General features: G+C 49.4%; 1 protein-coding gene across 1 annotated transcript; it reads left to right on the top strand.

The window, feature by feature from the left end:
* Positions 1 to 4,624: 4,624 nt before the first annotated feature.
* LOC134755824 (patj homolog) lies at positions 4,625 to 21,251 on the top strand. Its single transcript, XM_063692435.1, has 16 exons — positions 4,625 to 4,771; positions 4,847 to 4,954; positions 6,243 to 6,399; positions 7,108 to 7,277; positions 7,828 to 7,957; positions 8,898 to 9,010; positions 9,874 to 10,150; positions 10,410 to 10,487; positions 10,737 to 10,938; positions 11,406 to 11,555; positions 11,949 to 12,085; positions 13,327 to 13,512; positions 16,289 to 16,455; positions 17,513 to 17,645; positions 18,045 to 18,211; positions 21,090 to 21,251. Exons 2-16 carry the CDS (start codon positions 4,865 to 4,867, stop codon positions 21,237 to 21,239), a joined length of 2,307 nt encoding a protein of 768 aa, XP_063548505.1. The 5' UTR covers positions 4,625 to 4,771; positions 4,847 to 4,864; the 3' UTR covers positions 21,240 to 21,251.
* The last annotated feature ends 558 nt before the right edge of the window (positions 21,252 to 21,809 follow it).

Here is a 21,809-nt window from a genome sequence, read left to right as displayed (position 1 = left end):
CAGATTTTTTACGATGCCTGTTTTTGAGAGATAGCATCTCGAACATATACCCAATACAATAGAAACGACATCAGCATTAGACTTGCTTAGCGTCTAAAGGTAAATATTTGCATCATAATTATCACGTAACACACATAATAAAATCTTATATTTAACTTATCACACCTAATTTATCATGACATTTCGTGATTTTTAATCCCACTTGGTCGAAAAATATTTTATTTCATGCAGGTCTCTAAAGACGATGAGATGAGATGTAGGTGTCTAAAGGACAAAGATCTATTTTGTTCCCGCGGGATTTTGAAAAAAAAAACCCTGTAATTTTCATTAATATAACTCCCTAGGGAGTAATAGCTTTTTAATTAGGTACTTGGTTCGTATAAATTAGCTCCTAGCAGGGAAGAAAAAGGCCCTTTCTGAATAGGTGAATTCCTTTCTGAATACATTCCAACTTATCCTAATATCCCACATACATATGACTTTTGGTCACCCTAATTTTAGAAAGAGATGCAACAAGAGGCCTTATTCCTACAAACGAGCGTATTTTGCAAAATGCTTCCTTTTTCATTCAACATTACGACGTAACTATTAGTATTTATTCAAAAACTGTTAACGTTCTTAAATAATCATTTCCTAAACTAGCGGCTAAAATAATTAAAGTTTGCATTTTCTCTTTTTAAACCTAAAATAAATGAGTTTTCCTGGAAGTATTTTTCAAAATTTGCAGTGAAAGGTGTCGTTTCGGTTGCCAATTTTGCAGTAAACAAGAATCATTTGGTACATGAATGATTACAATTCAATTCACCATATCTTGGACGAGGGGCTAAAATGATTGAAAATCAAAGATTCATTTAAAAAAATTGATAAAATACCTTCCGAGTTTTCTTCATTTTTTCGGTGAAAACAGGGTCACATTATATTTTTTTATCGCAAATTGTACTTATATTTTGCCCTCAAAATAATATTATAGCAAACTCTAACTTTATGTGAACCCATAAAAAAATAATCATAACTATAGGACCTATTTTACCGTAAAATTAAATATTTTTAAAAGACGTATAAATCACGCTGCACCGACACTGCGCGCTCAGTCTCCGCCGGGCGCGCTTAGGGGACGGACCTGTGCTCGATCGTCAGGCGTTTGTTTCGTTCGTAATCAACGAGCTAGTTCCGAGAAGTGGTGTATACTGCGATTAGAAAATCTTGATCCTTAAGGTGATCAATGTAATCATAGGTACATTTTATAGCACAAATATTAAATTTTTTTCGCCTAGGTGATCGGGTGTGTTCAGGGTGCCTAGCCAAGATGCCAACCGTTTAGGTACACCGTTTAGGTTTAGGTAGCTTACATTAAAACCAAATCTGTAGCTGGCCTCTGAATGGGTAGTAGAAACGGGTTCCGTATGTGTTTCCCTTTCCAGATGACCAAGGTGCCTAGCCAAGATGCCAACCGTTTAGGTACCTAGAATATAGTTTACATTAAAACCCAATCTGTAGCTGGCCTCTAAAATGGGTCGTAGAAACGAATTCCTTGTATCTTTCGCTTTCTAGATGACCAGGGTGCCTAGCCAAGATGCCAACCGTTTAGGTACCTATAGTTTACATTAAAACCAAATCTGTAGCTGGCCTCTGAATGGGTAGTAGAAACGGGTTCCGTATGTCTTTTCCTTTCCAGATGACCAAGGTGCCTAGCCAAGATGCCAACCGTTTAGGTACCTAGAATATAATTTACATTAAAACCAAATCTGTAGCTGGCCTCTAAAATGGGTCGTAAAAACGCGTTCCTTGTATCTTTCGCTTTCTAGATGACCAGGGTGCCTAGCCAAGATGCCAACCGTTTAGGTACCTATAGTTTACATTAAAACCAAATCTGTAGCTGGCCTCTGGATGGGTAGTAGAAACGGGTTCCGTATGTCTTTCCCTTTCCAGATGACCAAGGTGCCTAGCCAAGATGCCAACCGTTTAGGTACCTATAGTTTACATTAAAACCTAATCTGTAGCTGGCCTCTGGATGGGTAGTAGAAACGGGTTCCGTATATCTTTCCCTTTCCAGATGACCAAGGTGCCTAGCCAAGATGCCAACCGTTTAGGTATCTATAATATAATTTACATTAAAACCAAATCTGTAGCTGGCCTCTAAAATGGGTAGTAGAAACGCGTTCCTTATGTCTTTCGCTTTCCAGATGACCAGGGTGCCTAGCCAAAATGCCAACCGTTTAGGTACCTATAGTCTACATTAAAACCAAATCTGTAGCTGGCCTCTGAATGGGTAGTAGAAACGCGTTCCGTATGTGTTTCGCTTTGCAGATGACCAGGGTGCCTAGCCAAGATGCCAACTGTTTACGCTCCGTAGCGAACGAAACGCAACCGTCTCTGTCGCACTAATATGCAAGAGTGATAGAGAGCGATTACCCTATCGTTCGCTGCGGAACGAACGACTGGCATCTTGGCTAGGCACCCAGGTTAAGGTACCTATAGTTTACATTAAAACCAAATCTATAGCTGGCCACTGTAATGGGTAATAGAAACGCGTTCTGTATGTGTTTCGCTTTGCAGATGACCAGGGTGCCTAGCCAAGATGCCAACTGTTTACGCTCCGTAGCGAACGAAACGCAACCGTCTCTGTCGCACTAATATGGAAGAGTGATAGAGAGAGATTACCCTATCGTTCGCTGCGGAACGAACGACTGGCATCTTGGCTAGGCACTCAGGTTTAGGTACCTATTATAGTTTACGTTAAAACCAAATCTATAGCTGGCCACTGTAATGGGTAATAGAAACGCGTTCCGTATGTGTTTCGTTTTGCAGATGACCAGGGTGCCTAGCCAAGATGCCAACCGTTTACGCTCCGTAAGCGAACGAATCGCAACCGTCTCTGTCGCACTAATATGGAAGAGTGATAGAGAGAGATTACCCTATCGTTCGCTGCGGAACGAACGACTGGCATCTTGGCTAGGCACTCAGGTTTAGGTACCTATTATAGTTTACGTTAAAACCAAATCTATAGCTGGCCACTGTAATGGGTAATAGAAACGCGTTCCGTATGTGTTTCGTTTTGCAGATGACCAGGGTGCCTAGCCAAGATGCCAACTGTTTACGCTCCGTAGCGAACGAATCGCAACCGTCTCTGTCGCACTAATATGGAAGAGTTATAGAGAGAGATTACCCTATCGTTCGCTGCGGAATGAACGACTGGCATCTTGGCTAGGCACTCAGGTTTAGGTACCTATTATAGTTTACGTTAAAACCAAATCTATAGCTGGCCACTGTAATGGGTAATAGAAACGCGTTCCGTATGTGTTTCGTTTTGCAGATGACCAGGGTGCCTAGCCAAGATGTCAACCGTTTACGCTCCGTAGCGAACGAATCGCAACCGTCTCTGTCGCACTAATATGGAAGAGGGATAGAGAGAAATTACCCTATCGTTCGCTACGGAACGAACGACTGGCATCTTGGCTAGGTACTCTGATTATCTGGAAAGCAAAACAGATGCGGAACGCGTTTCTATTACCCATTTCAGTGGCCAGCTACAGATTTGGTTTTAAGTGGTTTTAACGTAAACTGTAGGTACTAAACCCGAGTGCCTAGCCAAGATTCCAGTCGTTCGTTCCGAAGCGAACAATAGCGTAATCTCTCTCTATCACTCTTCAATATTAGTGCGGCAGAGACAGTTACGTTTCGTTTGCTACGGAGCATAAACGGTTGGCATCTTGGCTAGGCACCCTGGTCATTTGGAAAATGAAAGACATACGGATCGCGTTTCTATTACCCATTTCAGAGGCCAGCTGCAGATTTGGTTTTAATGTAAACTATAAGTACCTAAACGGTTGGCATCTTGGCTAGGCACCCTGGTCATCTCTGGGTACAAGTATGTATATGTTCTTAACATAATAAACTGAAATTACTACTACCATGCATATAAAATAAAATAAAAGAGTGGCTATAACAATAAAAATAATGTTACTTGCTGTTGAAATCGACAAAGATCAAGATTATTCTTCTCTGCGTTCAAAACGCGTTATAGTTGCCGGCGCTCGCGTACCGCGCGTCAACGCCATCTATTGAGTGTTAATTCGTGAAATCGATGAACGCTCCAGGGAATAAGGGCTCTTATGTGGATACACTTTTTGGCTCGTGTACTCCATCCGGTTTCTTCTTCTTCTTTTAAAATTATGGCTTCAGCCCAGTGGGACTATTTCGCCAGTATCAAGGTATTGAGAGGTTTACAAACGACAAAAATTGTACGGTTGTACAAGACAGTGTACGGTGATTTGTTAGCTCTTGTAAATCGATAGCTAGTCTTTACAAGAAGCACGTGGACTACCGGCCGTTGACTCCAAGATGGTGGTTAAACGCGCTTCAAAATTAATTCTCCATTCACTGCACACTACCACATTAGTTTACTGTATAATAAGCTATCGATATTACACTTTAAACAATATTAATAAGCAAAAAACAAAGTAATTAATCACGATGCTAACTATCAAGATGGCGCTCGAACCGGAAGTCTCCATCCGGTTTATTAAATCTACATTCGTGCCAGTGTCATTGTCAAGTGGGCTGTCAGTGTTAAATTGATTGACATGTTTTATTAATACAGTCAAAGATAGATATATACAGTTAATACTAATACAGTTTCTTATTGCTCTTTCTTGTGTGTCATCAGTTCATTCGGACTATTAGTGTTGTGTAGTTTTACGAGTTTCCAAAAGTATAAATTCCAGACATTTAATTTTCATGGTTTAGTGGTCGTACTGTTCGTGATTCACAAGTAAGTTGTGATAAACATTGCATTGTTTGTGTTACCTATTGTATTGAAGTAAACTTAAATGCATTTGTATTGCAGATATAATAAGTATCCAGGATGCATCTTGGTGTAAATTTGTCCAATGCTCTTCAGCAATTGGAAAGTGTGAAAGCTGCTGTGGATCAAAGTGATGACCCGAAACTGAAGGTAAAAGCTCACTGGTGTAGCAAAATGAAGTACCCCCTGGAACATCTTATTATTATGACACTGTGCTTGAAGTTCCTCAATGTAAAATCCAGATTTACTGTCGGATATGTAACATAACCCTCAGTACCATTAGTAACTTGGGACAAAAGATTAACTTCAGACAATTTTTTTTTACGTTTTGAACTTTGGGCCGAATATGAACTTCTCTATTCTGTTCAGCTCATACTGAACCGAATATTCGGTTGGACTAAAACTGCCCAAATGCTGAAAATAAGTTCATTCAGGTCCCTGGTCTGAATTGAAATAAGTCATAGTTTTTGACCCTTCTCTTCCATTGAGGAATGTTTATGAAAAGAAATGGAAACGTCTCATACCTAATCGCAAAGTGCTTCCGCCGCGCTAACTAGCGGACGCCCTTAAAAATGATTTGTTTATTTGGTAAATATTCGGCAGTTTGAACCGAACTTTTCGGCCGAATACAAACATTGAAATATATGCCAAATACCGAATATTCGGCCCATCTTCACTATGAACTAATCTAGTTGTAAATTTACCCTAAGACTAGTAAATCCTGATTTAAAGATTGTAAAAAGTACACTGCTGTCAGCCACATTCATATAATTGGGGAATATTTCCTTTGTCTAATGTTAACCCTTCTGACGACCGGTCTGGCCTAGTGGATAGTGACCCTGCCTGTAAAGCTGATGGTCCTGGGTTCGAATCCCGGTAAGGGCATTTGTTTGTGTGATGAGCACAGATATTTGTTCCTGAGTCATGGGTGTTTTCTAAACATTATATATCATTGTCTGAGTACCCATAACACAAGCCTCCTTGAGCTTACCATGGGACTTAGTCAATCTGTGTAAGAATGTTCTATAATGTTTATTATTCTGTCCCCAGTTACCTCACTTAACAGTAGTTCTTGCATCTCCCTTACAATCTTGTTATCCTACGTGGCTCCTAGTCTAAATAGAATCAGCAACAAGATTCAAAATTTGTTGTGAACAATAAAGAGTATTTAAGAAATAAAACTATGAAAACGAATTATATCGCGTATATTGAATTTATAATACATCCCGACGTATTTTTGCACTTTGTAATTTTTCCTCAGTCACCCGTTGACCACGAATGCTGTAAAGGGTTCGAAACGTCGGGATGTATTGTGTGTATTATAAATTCAATATACGCGATATAATCTGTTTTCATAGTTTTATTTCATGAGTAACTATCGCGGTAACCGAAGACAATATTAAAGAGTATTTAAGTTGAATTTATTATTTATTTTTAGGCTGCTACCAATGATGACCTGAACATGTTGATAAGCTTACTAGAGAGTCCGATCCTGAAGAGCATAGCTACACTTCAGGACTCTGTTGGCATGCTGGCTACACAAGTGGCTCATCATCCTTCGATTCTGCCCGGTGACTTTGATATTACTCCTGCAGGTAAACAAATAATTCCAAATAAATACCCTTCTCAGGATTTGAACCTGGGCCTAGGAGGCCGTTAGGCCATAGTATTTAGTAGTTATGCAAGAATAGAAACCTGTTCTGAGTTTGTTTATAAATATCCATAAAAAACTGGACAAGTGCGAGTCAGACCCGCCCACCGAGGGTTCCGTACTTTGTAGTATTTGTTTCTATAACAACATGACATGATGAAGATGATTGCCGCTATAGCGGCAACAGAAATACATCATTTGTGAAAATTTCAACTGTCTAGCTATCACGGTTGATGAGATACAGCCTGCTGACAGACAGACGGACAGCGGAGTCTTAGTAATAGGGCCCGTTTTTACCCTTTGGGTACGGAACCCTAAAAATGCAGGCAGCTGTTTCAAAACAAGGGTGCATCAAAATAAAATCATTCTATCTATTTGAGTCAGTGATTTGAGGGGATATGGATGTGATGTGTTAATTTTATTTGCAATTTTTAGAAAAACATCTAGTGGGCTGACAGGCTTAATGAGAGCAATTTGTATGTTTCTGCTGTTACTGCATTGCCGAAAACAGTTTTCACAATTAACTGGAAAGTTTCTACCTCTTACCACTATTAGATTTTTGATGCTTGACTTAACGTGAGTTTTTTTTTCGGGACTGGTCATTCTCAAGTTGTTTTATACATGATAAAGTGCAATGCAAGTATGTATCCAGGTGAACTTGCTCTCCAAGCTCGAAACTTGTACGGCGCGGAGGGCGAGGAAGAACAACGAGTCCCGCAGGTGTCTCCGCCGCACTGCCTCGATTTCGGCTCGAGCTCGGACAACGAGCGCGTGTTGGGGCTTGACACTGCCTCCATCGACTCGAATATGTCGCCTAAACAGGTACAGTAAATGCGTACGAAGCTCGAAATCTGTGTGAGGCAGAAGGTGAAGAGCAGCGAGTCCGGCAGTTGTCTCCGCCGCACTGCCTGTATTTCGGCTCGAGCTCGGACAGCGAGCGCGTGTTGGGGCTCGACTCTGCCTCTATCGACTCTAACATGTCGCCTAAGCAGGAACAATAATTTTTCGAATCGACTCACGGTTGACGAGTCTGTTCAAGACCACGATTCGTGAAATAATTAAATATAGTTATTTGTCCAGCTCTAGTATAGGTTGCCACAGTCATAATGAGATATTAAACTATCAGCAACATTTTTCTGGAATTGCTAACTCATTCCAAACTACCATACCATACAATTTTTATTTGTACTGTTTGTGTGATTTCATTCAATGATGATGAAATTCAAAAATTAAAATTAATTAATGACAGGGTTTCTCTAAACTCTCTTCAGTCTCAAGTCTCAAATAAATATTATGTGCGGCAATTTTTTTTATTGATATGTACCTAAGCCAGAACAATCAATATGAGTGTAATGTCACTTTCATTTTCCAGAGTCATGGCATCCTCGAAATGTCCAGAAACGACGACTCTCTGGCGTCTGCCTCTCCTAACATAGTTGCGGGCGACTGGGCGCAAGTGGAGGTCATAAACCTCGTCAACGACGGCACTGGTCTTGGATTCGGTAAGACTTTCGCATTATCTAAATGACTAGAAACTATTTCCTGGAGTTTGCATCTTCTAAAATGGTAGTGGGCGACTGGGGGAAGTGAAAGTCATAAACCTCGTCAACTACGGCACTGGCCTTGGATTCGGTAAGGTCTTGGCATTATTTAAATGTCTAGAAACGATTCCCTGGAGTCTGCCTCTCCAATCGTTGTTGCGATCAGGGACCGGACAACCCTTTCCGCGATAAAACCCTTTCAATGGGCGACACTTAAACACGGCTAACACATTGAAAAACTTTCCCTTTTGAACTGCAAGCCCATTCATACCCTTACCTTTGACTAACCCTTACCGAAAAGCTAACCAAAAATAAGGCTAGTTCTTAATAAGGGTTACCCTTATCTTTAAGCGCTTTTTATAAAGGTTTCCCTTTGCGTGAAAGAGCCAGGATTAGTATATATCTACGGTAGTGTATGAAAAGGAAAGAAAATACGTGCCTAGTCAAAGAACGCCGCCGTCGCCGCCGACGATCGCTCGGATTCGAAGTAATGTGTGCTTTATGAACAAGGTAGACGACTTAAATTAGCACGCTTATATGCTAAAAGGGAAGCCCTTATAAGGCTAACCCTTATAAGCAATATGCAAGGTGTTGGTGAGCGGATGATAAGGGTTTTGTAAGGGTATTTGGGCTACCGATTACACAAATGTTGTAGCTTTATATAAGGGTTTTTAAAAGCAAAACAAAGGGTTTCGTCTGTCAAAGGGTATGGTGAGTTAAGCCTTATGCAATACCCTTATAAAACCCCGATAAGGGATAGCGGGCCGGTCCCTGGTTGCGATGGACTAAAGTCTTAAAACCTGCATAAGGAAAAAAATTATAATACAAAAACGTGATGTTATGTTATGGGTGGTAATTTTTGCCCTATAAAGGGTTAATGAGAAAATGCTTTTTATTTCAGGTATAATTGGAGCAAGGACTAGTGGTGTGATTGTCAAAACCATCTTGGCGGGCGGCGTCGCGGACCGCGACGGGCGTCTCAAGTCTGGAGATCACATTCTACAAATAGGAGATGTAAGGAGAATAATAGAATATGAATAGGAAAACCTAGCCAAGTGACGATATACTTTAGAGAAAATGCAAAACGAAACCTAAACAGTGTATGGAAGTTATCACGTCACGTCTCATCGCGATTCATAAAATTTATCAAGCCTCAATTAGTTAAATTATAATATTGTCTTCGGTTACCGCGATAGTTACTCAAAAAAACGGGTGACCACGAACGCTGTAAAGGGTTCGAAACGTCGGGATGTATTATAAATTCAATATACGCGATATAATCCGTTTTCATAGTTTTATTTCATAGTTAAATTATGTTACAAATATAAGTCAAAATGACAGTTTAGGACAAACGATTAATAGCTAATTGAGGCTTTTAGCGCGTTTATAAATAACTCCATTTATCTTTTTTTTATTTTATTTTATTTTATTTATTAAGGTCTACCAACAGTTATTACATCTGACATTTAATTTACGTTAAACCATAAGAAACATTCAGTGATGCATAACTAATTAGAGGTAAACACAGCATTTTTAAAAAAAAAAGGAAACAGTAAACTTAAAGTAACAGTTAATGGCTAAATAACAACCTAACCTAACAACCTAATGAAGGTATGTATATACACATACTATTTTTTTATGTTAATATTTAATAATTTTCGGAACCTGGGCAATGAGTCAGAATGAACGTCACAGCAGTGGCCGTGCTTGTTTAACAATCTACACAGTCGTGGAATGGGTGAATTGGCGCCTAGGACGGTTTTCCTAAATACCGGAGACAGAAGGTCTATTTTTTTTCTAGGATATCTATATCTTTTCGATCATTCTCTTGTATTTGTATTTGTATATTTTCTTTTTAACTTATTTATTTTACACAGGCTCATTTGGTGGAAATGGGTTCCGAGCAAGTGGCAGGCGTGCTCCGAGCATCCGGTTCTCGGGTCCGCCTGGTGGTAGCGCGCGCCGTGGACCCGGCGCTAGCGCCGCCCGCCGCCGCGCCGCTCGTCCCCGCCAGGCTCCTGTCGGACCCGGAGGCGCTGGACCGGTATCTGCTGGAAACCGGCTTCGAGCAGGTGTTCCACACCCAGCCGGCGCACCACCCGCCCGCTTCTCGGTTCGTGTTCGACAGCGCGGTGACGCCGCCTCCTGATACAGGTAAAATACAATTATGGAAATTGCAGGTATTATTCCTGTGTACGAGCTGTTCCCGAGCCATAATGCCCGGTGTGCGGTTCTATAGAAACCGTAGGCGCTGCACTGCTACTTTTTGGAAACCGGTTTCGAGGACAATTGTGTAACACACAGCTGGCGCAAGGCGTCAAGCATTGTCAAGTTGGTTCTGCTGGTTTTCTAAATAGCTACTATACTATTTTCGTTACTTTTTGGGCTGTTATAACCTATGATTTAATTGTAGATGCTGAATCACCGGAGGTCGACAGATTTACGGTGCAGTTGAAGAAGGATGAGAATGGACTGGGAATAACTATAGCAGGTACGCATATCCATCGTGGTTCCCTCGCTTGACTGCAATTTGCTCAATACCTATTTAGTTGGTGTTCAACTCTGTTTTAGATATACCGGAGTTATTAATGGGTTCCTAAATATTGTCATGGCAAAAGACATGTTCACATATTTTGAACATACTTTATTAATTTTGTAAGCTGGTTAAGGCGATTTGGTTTGACGTAGAGATTGTATAATTAACTGTTTCCGTTTATTATTTATTTCTTGGTATATCCAGGTTACGTGTGCGAAAAAGAGGAGCTTTCGGGTATCTTCGTGAAGTCGGTGTCGGCGGGAAGCGCGGCGGCATTAAGCGGTCGTGTGCGAGTCAACGATCGCATCGTGGCCGTTGATGGCGCGTCGTTGGCTGGCAAGTCCAACCAGCGCGCCGTCGATGCGCTTAAACAGAGCGGGAATCTCGTCACACTCGAGCTGGAGAGGTGAGTGTTACACGTCTGTCGGTAGCACATCCACGACCTTATAGTGGCCATAAATGGCACATCTCTCACTAGCCAGTCCAAACAGCGCACCGTCGCTGCTCAGCTTGAGAGCAGGAACCCCGTCACACTCGAGTTCTCCAGGTGAGTGAGGATTACAAGCGATGTCTGTCGGTAATTCGTCATCGTCCGTACTGTGGCAATTGACGACGCGCCGCTTACTGGCAAGACCAACCAGCGCACCGTTGAATCTGTCAATCAGAGCGGGAACCTCGTCACACTCAAGTTAGAGAGGCTATCAATTTCCAGGACGTGTCAGTTATATTGAATAGAATTGCAGAAAGGCTGTATAAGGCTAAGTTGATGCGACTGACACGCACTTGTTCAACGTGAGACCTTGTGTTAAAAGAGAATTACTTACCGTTTTCACATGCGTATATAGTATAATATAACTCACCGTTGTGTTGCAGATACCTGCGCGGTCCGAAATATGAGCAGCTGCAGCAAGCAATAGCAGCGGGTGAGAGTGCTGGGGTCGCAACTGTCGCGCACAACCCGTTCCTGCACATGCACCGACCGGAACCGGCGCACCAAGACATACAGATGACAACGTTACACAAGTGAGTTCTGCCCGTAAAATAGTAAAATAGTGGTCCAAAATATGAGCAGCTACAGCAAGCAATAGTATCGGGAGAGGGAGGGACACACACAGGTGCAAACCGTGAGACTGACACGTGGAAACGCTTATGGTGTTGCTTTTTCTTTTCGAATGCAACAGGCGAAGTGGAGAAAAGACGTAAATAAATTGATCAATCATAATGGTCCACATCTCATCAAAGTGATCTTATCAGTCTTTGAATTTATTTTTGATTCTCTACAGGTCGCATTTCTCTACCTATTAACCTCGTGAATTACTCGAGCAGGTTCGACTAAGGCATAGATAGATTCACGAAGCGTACAGCGCACAGAGCCACTAGTTTATTATATGAATGTTTCGTTTGGTAACATTTCAGCGTGGAATCCAGCGTGGAGGATCCTGCGCCGTCGCCGCCGCGCAGCCCGCCCGGCGCGCGCGCGCAGCCCGCGTTCGAGATGCCAAGGGGCGCCGAACAGAAGGAGGCTATTAGGAGGAAGTGGCAGTCCATATTAGGTTAACTATTTATTGATAGAAAAGTAGCCTTTAAGAGGCCGGTGTCGATTTTAGTCGCAAAAATGTAAAATTGATAGATTTAGTCGGTGAAATTGTACACCTTTTGTTATCTAATTGAAATAACAAGTACTGGTTTCTATTAGCACGTCTTCTTATCTTGTCTTTTATCAGATAATTTTTTTGAAAACGGACACTAAATTAGTAATGATTTTTTTTCTGATGGACGTTTAGGTAAACGCGCGTAAAGCACTGATTTTGTCGCTCTTATTTGTAAATTTCGTAAAGTTTGGACTGCTAAAAATGGTAAATTTGTATTACACATATTCTGTACTTGACCTTTATTAGATTACATTTTTGTTTACTTAGAGTTCGAGGAAATGAAAGTTAAAGGAATTCAATTTTCTCCAGAAATTACTTCTCAAAACAAATGACAATTTCTCTGAAAATCGACTTAATTGCAACGTAATTTTGATACTTAAACAATCTACAACATTTGCTGAAACTATTCTTATACATCAATTTGTATAATTTACCACCATAATTTTTTGATGAATTTTTAAAAACTGCCCCTTCTCATATATTACCGGTGATGCACGCTCGCGACCTCATTATTAAAAGGCAAGATGAAAAGACGTGCTAATAGAAACCAATACTTGTTATTTAGATATTACGTAACAAAACGTGTATAATTTCAACGACTAAATCTATCAATTTTACATTTTTGCTCGACACTCGACAAAATCGACACCGGCCTCTTAAGACACCGTTTCGTGATCTTATAGCTTATAGCATCTAAAATTTTATCTCCTATGTATATTACAACAGCAATTTTATATGGCATATTTTTCTATATGAGTGCTGGCCATACGCGTTTGGGATGTATTTACACTGTTAACCGTAGCGTTCGACAGTAGTTAGCTTAGCATTGCATATTGCATTTAGCATGGGGCTGTCGACTGATGCATGCGGTAGTTGACTTACCTACGTCTCAGATAGCTGGTGCGAGAACCCTCATGCTTCTCAGTTTCCTTTGAATTTCCTAATGAGGTAAAGTTGACGAATAATTAAGTGAGCCGATCTTGTTCAAACTTGTTCGAAAAATCGGCTCACTTTATATTTCGTCAACCTTAAGTGCTCTGGCGCTCGATTAAAAACCGAAATGTACTCGCATACGAGTTCACGCACCGTCTAAACGAGCCATTAAAAACGTGCTTTTTAAATTTGTACCATTTTTTTTGTAGGCGAAGACGTGGAAATCGTAGTAGGAGTAGTGATGCGCGGCGGGGGCGGGCTCGGCATCTCGCTAGAGGGCACGGTGGACGTGGAGGGAGGCCGCGAGGTGCGGCCGCACCACTACGTGCGCTCCGTGCTGCCCGAGGGGCCCGTGGGCCGCGCCGGCGTGCACCGCCCCGGCGACGAGCTGCTCGGTACGTGTGGACCTTATAGTAGTAGGAGTAGTGATGCGGGGCGAGGGCGGGCTCGGCATCTCGCTAGAGGGCACGGTGGACGTGGAGGGAGGCCGCGAGGTGCGGCCGCACCACTACGTGCGCTCCGTGCTGCCCGAGGGGCCCGTGGGCCGCGCCGGCGTGCACCGCCCCGGCGACGAGCTGCTCGGTACGTGTGGACCTTATAGTAGTAGGAGTAGTGATGCGGGGCGAGGGCGGGCTCGGCATCTCGCTAGAGGGCACGGTGGACGTGGAGGGAGGCCGCGAGGTGCGGCCGCACCACTACGTGCGCTCCGTGCTGCCCGAGGGGCCCGTGGGCCGCGCCGGCGTGCACCGCCCCGGCGACGAGCTGCTCGGTACGTGTGGACCTTATAGTAGTAGGAGTAGTGATGCGGGGCGAGGGCGGGCTCGGCATCTCGCTAGAGGGCACGGTGGACGTGGAGGGAGGCCGCGAGGTGCGGCCGCACCACTACGTGCGCTCCGTGCTGCCCGAGGGGCCCGTGGGCCGCGCCGGCGTGCACCGCCCCGGCGACGAGCTGCTCGGTACGTGTGGACCTTATAGTAGTAGGAGTAGTGATGCGGGGCGAGGGCGGGCTCGGCATCTCGCTAGAGGGCACGGTGGACGTGGAGGGAGGCCGCGAGGTGCGGCCGCACCACTACGTGCGCTCCGTGCTGCCCGAGGGGCCCGTGGGCCGCGCCGGCGTGCACCGCCCCGGCGACGAGCTGCTCGGTACGTGTGGACCTTATAGTAGTAGGAGTAGTGATGCGGGGCGAGGGCGGGCTCGGCATCTCGCTAGAGGGCACGGTGGACGTGGAGGGAGGCCGCGAGGTGCGGCCGCACCACTACGTGCGCTCCGTGCTGCCCGAGGGGCCCGTGGGCCGCGCCGGCGTGCACCGCCCCGGCGACGAGCTGCTCGGTACGTGTGGACCTTATAGTAGTAGGAGTAGTGATGCGGGGCGAGGGCGGGCTCGGCATCTCGCTAGAGGGCACGGTGGACGTGGAGGGAGGCCGCGAGGTGCGGCCGCACCACTACGTGCGCTCCGTGCTGCCCGAGGGGCCCGTGGGCCGCGCCGGCGTGCACCGCCCCGGCGACGAGCTGCTCGGTACGTGTGGACCTTATAGTAGTAGGAGTAGTGATGCGGGGCGAGGGCGGGCTCGGCATCTCGCTAGAGGGCACGGTGGACGTGGAGGGAGGCCGCGAGGTGCGGCCGCACCACTACGTGCGCTCCGTGCTGCCCGAGGGGCCCGTGGGCCGCGCCGGCGTGCACCGCCCCGGCGACGAGCTGCTCGGTACGTGTGGACCTTATAGTAGTAGGAGTAGTGATGCGGGGCGAGGGCGGGCTCGGCATCTCGCTAGAGGGCACGGTGGACGTGGAGGGAGGCCGCGAGGTGCGGCCGCACCACTACGTGCGCTCCGTGCTGCCCGAGGGGCCCGTGGGCCGCGCCGGCGTGCACCGCCCCGGCGACGAGCTGCTCGGTACGTGTGGACCTTATAGTAGTAGGAGTAGTGATGCGGGGCGAGGGCGGGCTCGGCATCTCGCTAGAGGGCACGGTGGACGTGGAGGGAGGCCGCGAGGTGCGGCCGCACCACTACGTGCGCTCCGTGCTGCCCGAGGGGCCCGTGGGCCGCGCCGGCGTGCACCGCCCCGGCGACGAGCTGCTCGGTACGTGTGGACCTTATAGTAGTAGGAGTAGTGATGCGGGGCGAGGGCGGGCTCGGCATCTCGCTAGAGGGCACGGTGGACGTGGAGGGAGGCCGCGAGGTGCGGCCGCACCACTACGTGCGCTCCGTGCTGCCCGAGGGGCCCGTGGGCCGCGCCGGCGTGCACCGCCCCGGCGACGAGCTGCTCGGTACGTGTGGACCTTATAGTAGTAGGAGTAGTGATGCGGGGCGAGGGCGGGCTCGGCATCTCGCTAGAGGGCACGGTGGACGTGGAGGGAGGCCGCGAGGTGCGGCCGCACCACTACGTGCGCTCCGTGCTGCCCGAGGGGCCCGTGGGCCGCGCCGGCGTGCACCGCCCCGGCGACGAGCTGCTCGGTACGTGTGGACCTTATAGTAGTAGGAGTAGTGATGCGGGGCGAGGGCGGGCTCGGCATCTCGCTAGAGGGCACGGTGGACGTGGAGGGAGGCCGCGAGGTGCGGCCGCACCACTACGTGCGCTCCGTGCTGCCCGAGGGGCCCGTGGGCCGCGCCGGCGTGCACCGCCCCGGCGACGAGCTGCTCGGTACGTGTGGACCTTATAGTAGTAGGAGTAGTGATGCGGGGCGAGGGCGGGCTCGGCATCTCGCTAGAGGGCACGGTGGACGTGGAGGGAGGCCGCGAGGTGCGGCCGCACCACTACGTGCGCTCCGTGCTGCCCGAGGGGCCCGTGGGCCGCGCCGGCGTGCACCGCCCCGGCGACGAGCTGCTCGGTACGTGTGGACCTTATAGTAGTAGGAGTAGTGTTTTTTTGCCATGTTTGCCAACCCAGAATCACAGTAGCTATTGCGTATGGAAGCGATCTCAGCAGGTGGCCTAGCCAAAATGACAATCGTTTGCAGAAAACGAAACGAAACACTATTGTCTCTCTATCACTCTTCCATATTAGTGCGATAGAGACACATAGGGTTACGTTTCGTTTCTCTGCGAACGATTGTCATCTTGGCTAGGCCCCCAGATCTTATTGAAAGTCACAACGGTACCTAAAACTCAAACATCGCGTGTCTTCAATTGCCGGCGTATAAATCCTTAAATTCTTATCAATTGTAATGTTTCAGAGGTGAACGGGCACCGGCTACTGGGCATGAACCACCTGGAGGTGGTGTCGATCCTGAAGGAGCTGTCGAGCGAGGTGTGCATGGTGTGCGCGCGACCTCGCCCCGCTCCTGCGCATGCGCATGCGCCGCCGCTCGACCTGGCGCCGCCCGCGCCCACGCTCGTCAAGGTACATCCACTACATCTTTCATTTAATGTTTTTCTGTATACGGGACAACTTAAATAAATAAATAGACATCAAATAGGCAACTGACTGACTTCGTCCAGAGCGACACCGGTCCGAAGAATTGTTGATGTCTCTGAACTTTCAACCGACAAGGTTCACGATGACGCGCCGCACACGGTCGGCTAGACCTGGCGTTCAAACCGTTAAATATGTACAGGGTGGCTCAAAAATCATCATCATCTTCTTCCTTGCCGCATCCGGCAATGGCGACCCCCATTAACAATTCTGGTCCGGATTATAAAATGCCCTAATGTGGCTCGCAAAACCAAACTTTGTCTTGAAGGCTCAAAAATAAGTAGTCGTGAGAGCTGTGTTATCTAGGGTAAATGTGAAATAAATATGGCGAGTTTGCCATATACACGGTGGCTAAAATATAACTGCATTCCCGTTGCCAGGGAGGTTTTGGGATTATACTTAGCAACTTTTACTATGGGACCAACCTCAAAATCGCGAAAAAAAAATTACCCTTCCATAGAAAATGGACAAGCGCAAATGTATGAAACAGCCAAATTTGGTCTCATAGTAAAAGTTGCTCAGTATAATCCCAAAACCTCCCTGGCAACGGGAATGCAGTAATATTTTAGCCACCGTATGGCCGTTTGTATATATGGCAAACTCGCCATATTTATTTCACATTTACCCTAGATAACACAGCTCTCACGACTACATTCTTATTATTATGTTATTTGAGTTTAATTTAAATATTCTGGTCTTTATCTAGTACGAGTACTCATTAACTTACTTGTTTTGAAGATATTTCATAGTTCTTAACTGACGAAATAACGGATTCCCTCCAACAAGCTAAAAGATCTAAAGAAGTTGACTGACATCGTTTTGCCTCGTCACCTACTACTTGGTACTCACGTGGTTTATGGAAAAATGAAATTGCTGTAGCTATCATTGATTATTAATTTCCAGGCTAGTTAGTTAGTTAGTTTTGCTGGGCATTTTCCGCAACTCGACATCCAATGTGCCTATTTTGCGTGAAAATTATTTCCAGGCTAAATCAGACGGCAGCCTAGCTGGCGCGGGTGCTGAGGAAGGCGGGTCGCTGTCGGGCGGGAAGGTGCGCTCGCGCAGCCTGGAGCCGCTCACGGGACTGGCCATGTGGTCTTCCGAGCCGCAGATTATAGGTCACTTTTCCCTACTGCTAAAAAAAAGAACAACATCTTGTCCGGGATCATTTACACGATTTTAACATCAACTCTCTACATTATTTGACCGGATTTTAAAGTATTGTTAACGTTTGGCCTTACCAAGAAGATTTATTGATTGTTTGAGACACGTAAAGTCTTCGTGCTTCTTATTTGATAGCTGACGTAGATGACGGTAAACGGATTCGTACATCATCCCGTATTTCTGATTGTCAAAATTTGACGTTTGTCTATCCAGTGACCAGAAAACATATGACCCAGTATACAGCTCTTATCTATTTCAGCTGAGGCAATATTTTTCCTTAGACTGGCTTCGACTTTACATTTCCATTACAATCAACAAGTCAAGCAAATGCTAATGTAGTGTTTGTTTCACAGAACTGCTGAAAGGCGAGCGCGGCCTCGGCTTCTCAATCCTAGACTACCAGGACCCGTTGCGACCCGCGCACACGCTCGTGGTGATCCGCTCGCTCGTGCCGGGCGGCGTGGCCCAGCAGGACGGCCGGCTCATCCCCGGCGACCGGCTGCTGTTCGTCAACGACCAGGTAACGGCGACAACAACCTGTTAGACTACTAGGACCCGCTCGACCCGCGCACACGCTCGTGGTGATCCGCTCGCTCGTGCCGGGCGGCGTGGCCCAGCAGGACGGCCGGCTCATCCCCGGCGACCGGCTGCTGTTCGTCAACGACCAGGTAACGGCGACAACAACCTGTTAGACTACTAGGACCCGCTCGACCCGCGCACACGCTCGTGGTGATCCGCTCGCTCGTGCCGGGCGGCGTGGCCCAGCAGGACGGCCGGCTCATCCCCGGCGACCGGCTGCTGTTCGTCAACGACCAGGTAACGGCGACAACAACCTGTTAGACTACTAGGACCCGCTCGACCCGCGCACACGCTCGTGGTGATCCGCTCGCTCGTGCCGGGCGGCGTGGCCCAGCAGGACGGCCGGCTCATCCCCGGCGACCGGCTGCTGTTCGTCAACGACCAGGTAACGGCGACAACAACCTGTTAGACTACTAGGACCCGCTCGACCCGCGCACACGCTCGTGGTGATCCGCTCGCTCGTGCCGGGCGGCGTGGCCCAGCAGGACGGCCGGCTCATCCCCGGCGACCGGCTGCTGTTCGTCAACGACCAGGTAACGGCGACAACAACCTGTTAGACTACTAGGACCCGCTCGACCCGCGCACACGCTCGTGGTGATCCGCTCGCTCGTGCCGGGCGGCGTGGCCCAGCAGGACGGCCGGCTCATCCCCGGCGACCGGCTGCTGTTCGTCAACGACCAGGTAACGGCGACAACAACCTGTTAGACTACTAGGACCCGCTCGACCCGCGCACACGCTCGTGGTGATCCGCTCGCTCGTGCCGGGCGGCGTGGCCCAGCAGGACGGCCGGCTCATCCCCGGCGACCGGCTGCTGTTCGTCAACGACCAGGTAACGGCGACAACAACCTGTTAGACTACTAGGACCCGCTCGACCCGCGCACACGCTCGTGGTGATCCGCTCGCTCGTGCCGGGCGGCGTGGCCCAGCAGGACGGCCGGCTCATCCCCGGCGACCGGCTGCTGTTCGTCAACGACCAGGTAACGGCGACAACAACCTGTTAGACTACTAGGACCCGCTCGACCCGCGCACACGCTCGTGGTGATCCGCTCGCTCGTGCCGGGCGGCGTGGCCCAGCAGGACGGCCGGCTCATCCCCGGCGACCGGCTGCTGTTCGTCAACGACCAGGTAACGGCGACAACAACCTGTTAGACTACTAGGACCCGCTCGACCCGCGCACACGCTCGTGGTGATCCGCTCGCTCGTGCCGGGCGGCGTGGCCCAGCAGGACGGCCGGCTCATCCCCGGCGACCGGCTGCTGTTCGTCAACGACCAGGTAACGGCGACAACAACCTGTTAGACTACTAGGACCCGCTCGACCCGCGCACACGCTCGTGGTGATCCGCTCGCTCGTGCCGGGCGGCGTGGCCCAGCAGGACGGCCGGCTCATCCCCGGCGACCGGCTGCTGTTCGTCAACGACCAGGTAACGGCGACAACAACCTGTTAGACTACCAGGACCCGCTCGACCCGCGCACACGCTCGTGGTGATCCGCTCGCTCGTGCCGGGCGGCGTGGCCCAGCAGGACGGCCGGCTCATCCCCGGCGACCGGCTGCTGTTCGTCAACGACCAGGTAACGGCGACAACAACCTGTTAGACTACTAGGACCCGCTCGACCCGCGCACACGCTCGTGGTGATCCGCTCGCTCGTGCCGGGCGGCGTGGCCCAGCAGGACGGCCGGCTCATCCCCGGCGACCGGCTGCTGTTCGTCAACGACCAGGTAACGGCGACAACAACCTGTTAGACTACTAGGACCCGCTCGACCCGCGCACACGCTCGTGGTGATCCGCTCGCTCGTGCCGGGCGGCGTGGCCCAGCAGGACGGCCGGCTCATCCCCGGCGACCGGCTGCTGTTCGTCAACGACCAGGTAACGGCGACAACAACCTGTTAGACTACTAGGACCCGCTCGACCCGCGCACACGCTCGTGGTGATCCGCTCGCTCGTGCCGGGCGGCGTGGCCCAGCAGGACGGCCGGCTCATCCCCGGCGACCGGCTGCTGTTCGTCAACGACCAGGTAACGGCGACAACAACCTGTTAGACTACTAGGACCCGCTCGACCCGCGCACACGCTCGTGGTGATCCGCTCGCTCGTGCCGGGCGGCGTGGCCCAGCAGGACGGCCGGCTCATCCCCGGCGACCGGCTGCTGTTCGTCAACGACCAGGTAACGGCGACAACTACCTGTTAGACTACCAGGACCCGCTCGACCCGCGCACACGCTCGTGGTGATCCGCTCGCTCGTGCCGGGCGGCGTGGCCCAGCAGGACGGCCGGCTCATCCCCGGCGACCGGCTGCTGTTCGTCAACGACCAGGTAACGGCGACAACAACCTGTTACACTAAGTATGCATCTGCGACCGCAATCACGGTGACGCGCTGCCATTTCATACTGTAAGTTGGCGGCTACGTGCGTATCGTATAATACAATCACGCGTGTTTGTCTAACTTGTTAAACGTAAAATTTTAACTTTCTCAAGCGGTTTTCTATGAGAAATTGACAGTTTTTATTCCGTATCAGGTCAAAATGTTATCAACATTGAGTAGGCATTTGATCAATCGGAAGATAGGTCGCAGGACGATGTGCAATAAGCACTAAAATCAAATGAAGGTGGACATTAAGCGCGCCCTAATAGCAAATACTATAAGAATTTTGAGGATTTCCAACTTTAGCTACAATGTATGAGAAGTTTGGTAGCGTGCCATGCTATGTTATTATACTCAAAACCTTAAAATCGGCCACCGGCGATCGCCATTCATTAAAGGCGCGATTATACCGTGTACTAAAAGTAGCACATTTGAGTAACCTGTGTTAATGTAATCGCAGAACCTCTCGGACGCGAGCCTGGAGCAGGCGGTGGCGGCGCTGAAGGGCGCGGCGCGCGGCGTGGTGCGCATCGGCGTGGCCAAGCCGCTGCCGCTCGTCGACGCGCCTCCCCCTCCCCTGCCAGCCTCCGCGCCGCCCAGCCACCACTGAGGGCGCGGCGTGGTGCGCATCGGCGTGGCCAAGCCGCTGCCGCTCGTCGACGCGCCTCCCCCTCCCCTGCCAGCCTCCGCGCCGCCCAGCCACCACTGAGGGCGCGGCGTGGTGCGCATCGGCGTGGCCAAGCCGCTGCCGCTCGTCGACGCGCCTCCCCCTCCCCTGCCAGCCTCCGCGCCGCCCAGCCACCACTGAGGGCGCGGCGTGGTGCGCATCGGCGTGGCCAAGCCGCTGCCGCTCGTCGACGCGCCTCCCCCTCCCCTGCCAGCCTCCGCGCCGCCCAGCCACCACTGAGGGCGCGGCGTGGTGCGCATCGGCGTGGCCAAGCCGCTGCCGCTCGTCGACGCGCCTCCCCCTCCCCTGCCAGCCTCCGCGCCGCCCAGCCACCACTGAGGGCGCGGCGTGGTGCGCATCGGCGTGGCCAAGCCGCTGCCGCTCGTCGACGCGCCTCCCCCTCCCCTGCCAGCCTCCGCGCCGCCCAGCCACCACTGAGGGCGCGGCGTGGTGCGCATCGGCGTGGCCAAGCCGCTGCCGCTCGTCGACGCGCCTCCCCCTCCCCTGCCAGCC

This window comes from Cydia strobilella, chromosome 3 (assembly GCF_947568885.1).
Source record: "Cydia strobilella chromosome 3, ilCydStro3.1, whole genome shotgun sequence".
Taxonomy (NCBI): Eukaryota; Metazoa; Arthropoda; class Insecta; order Lepidoptera; family Tortricidae; genus Cydia; species Cydia strobilella.
The sequence above is the reverse complement of the archived record's forward strand: the minus strand, read 5'-3'. Positions and strand labels throughout refer to the sequence as shown.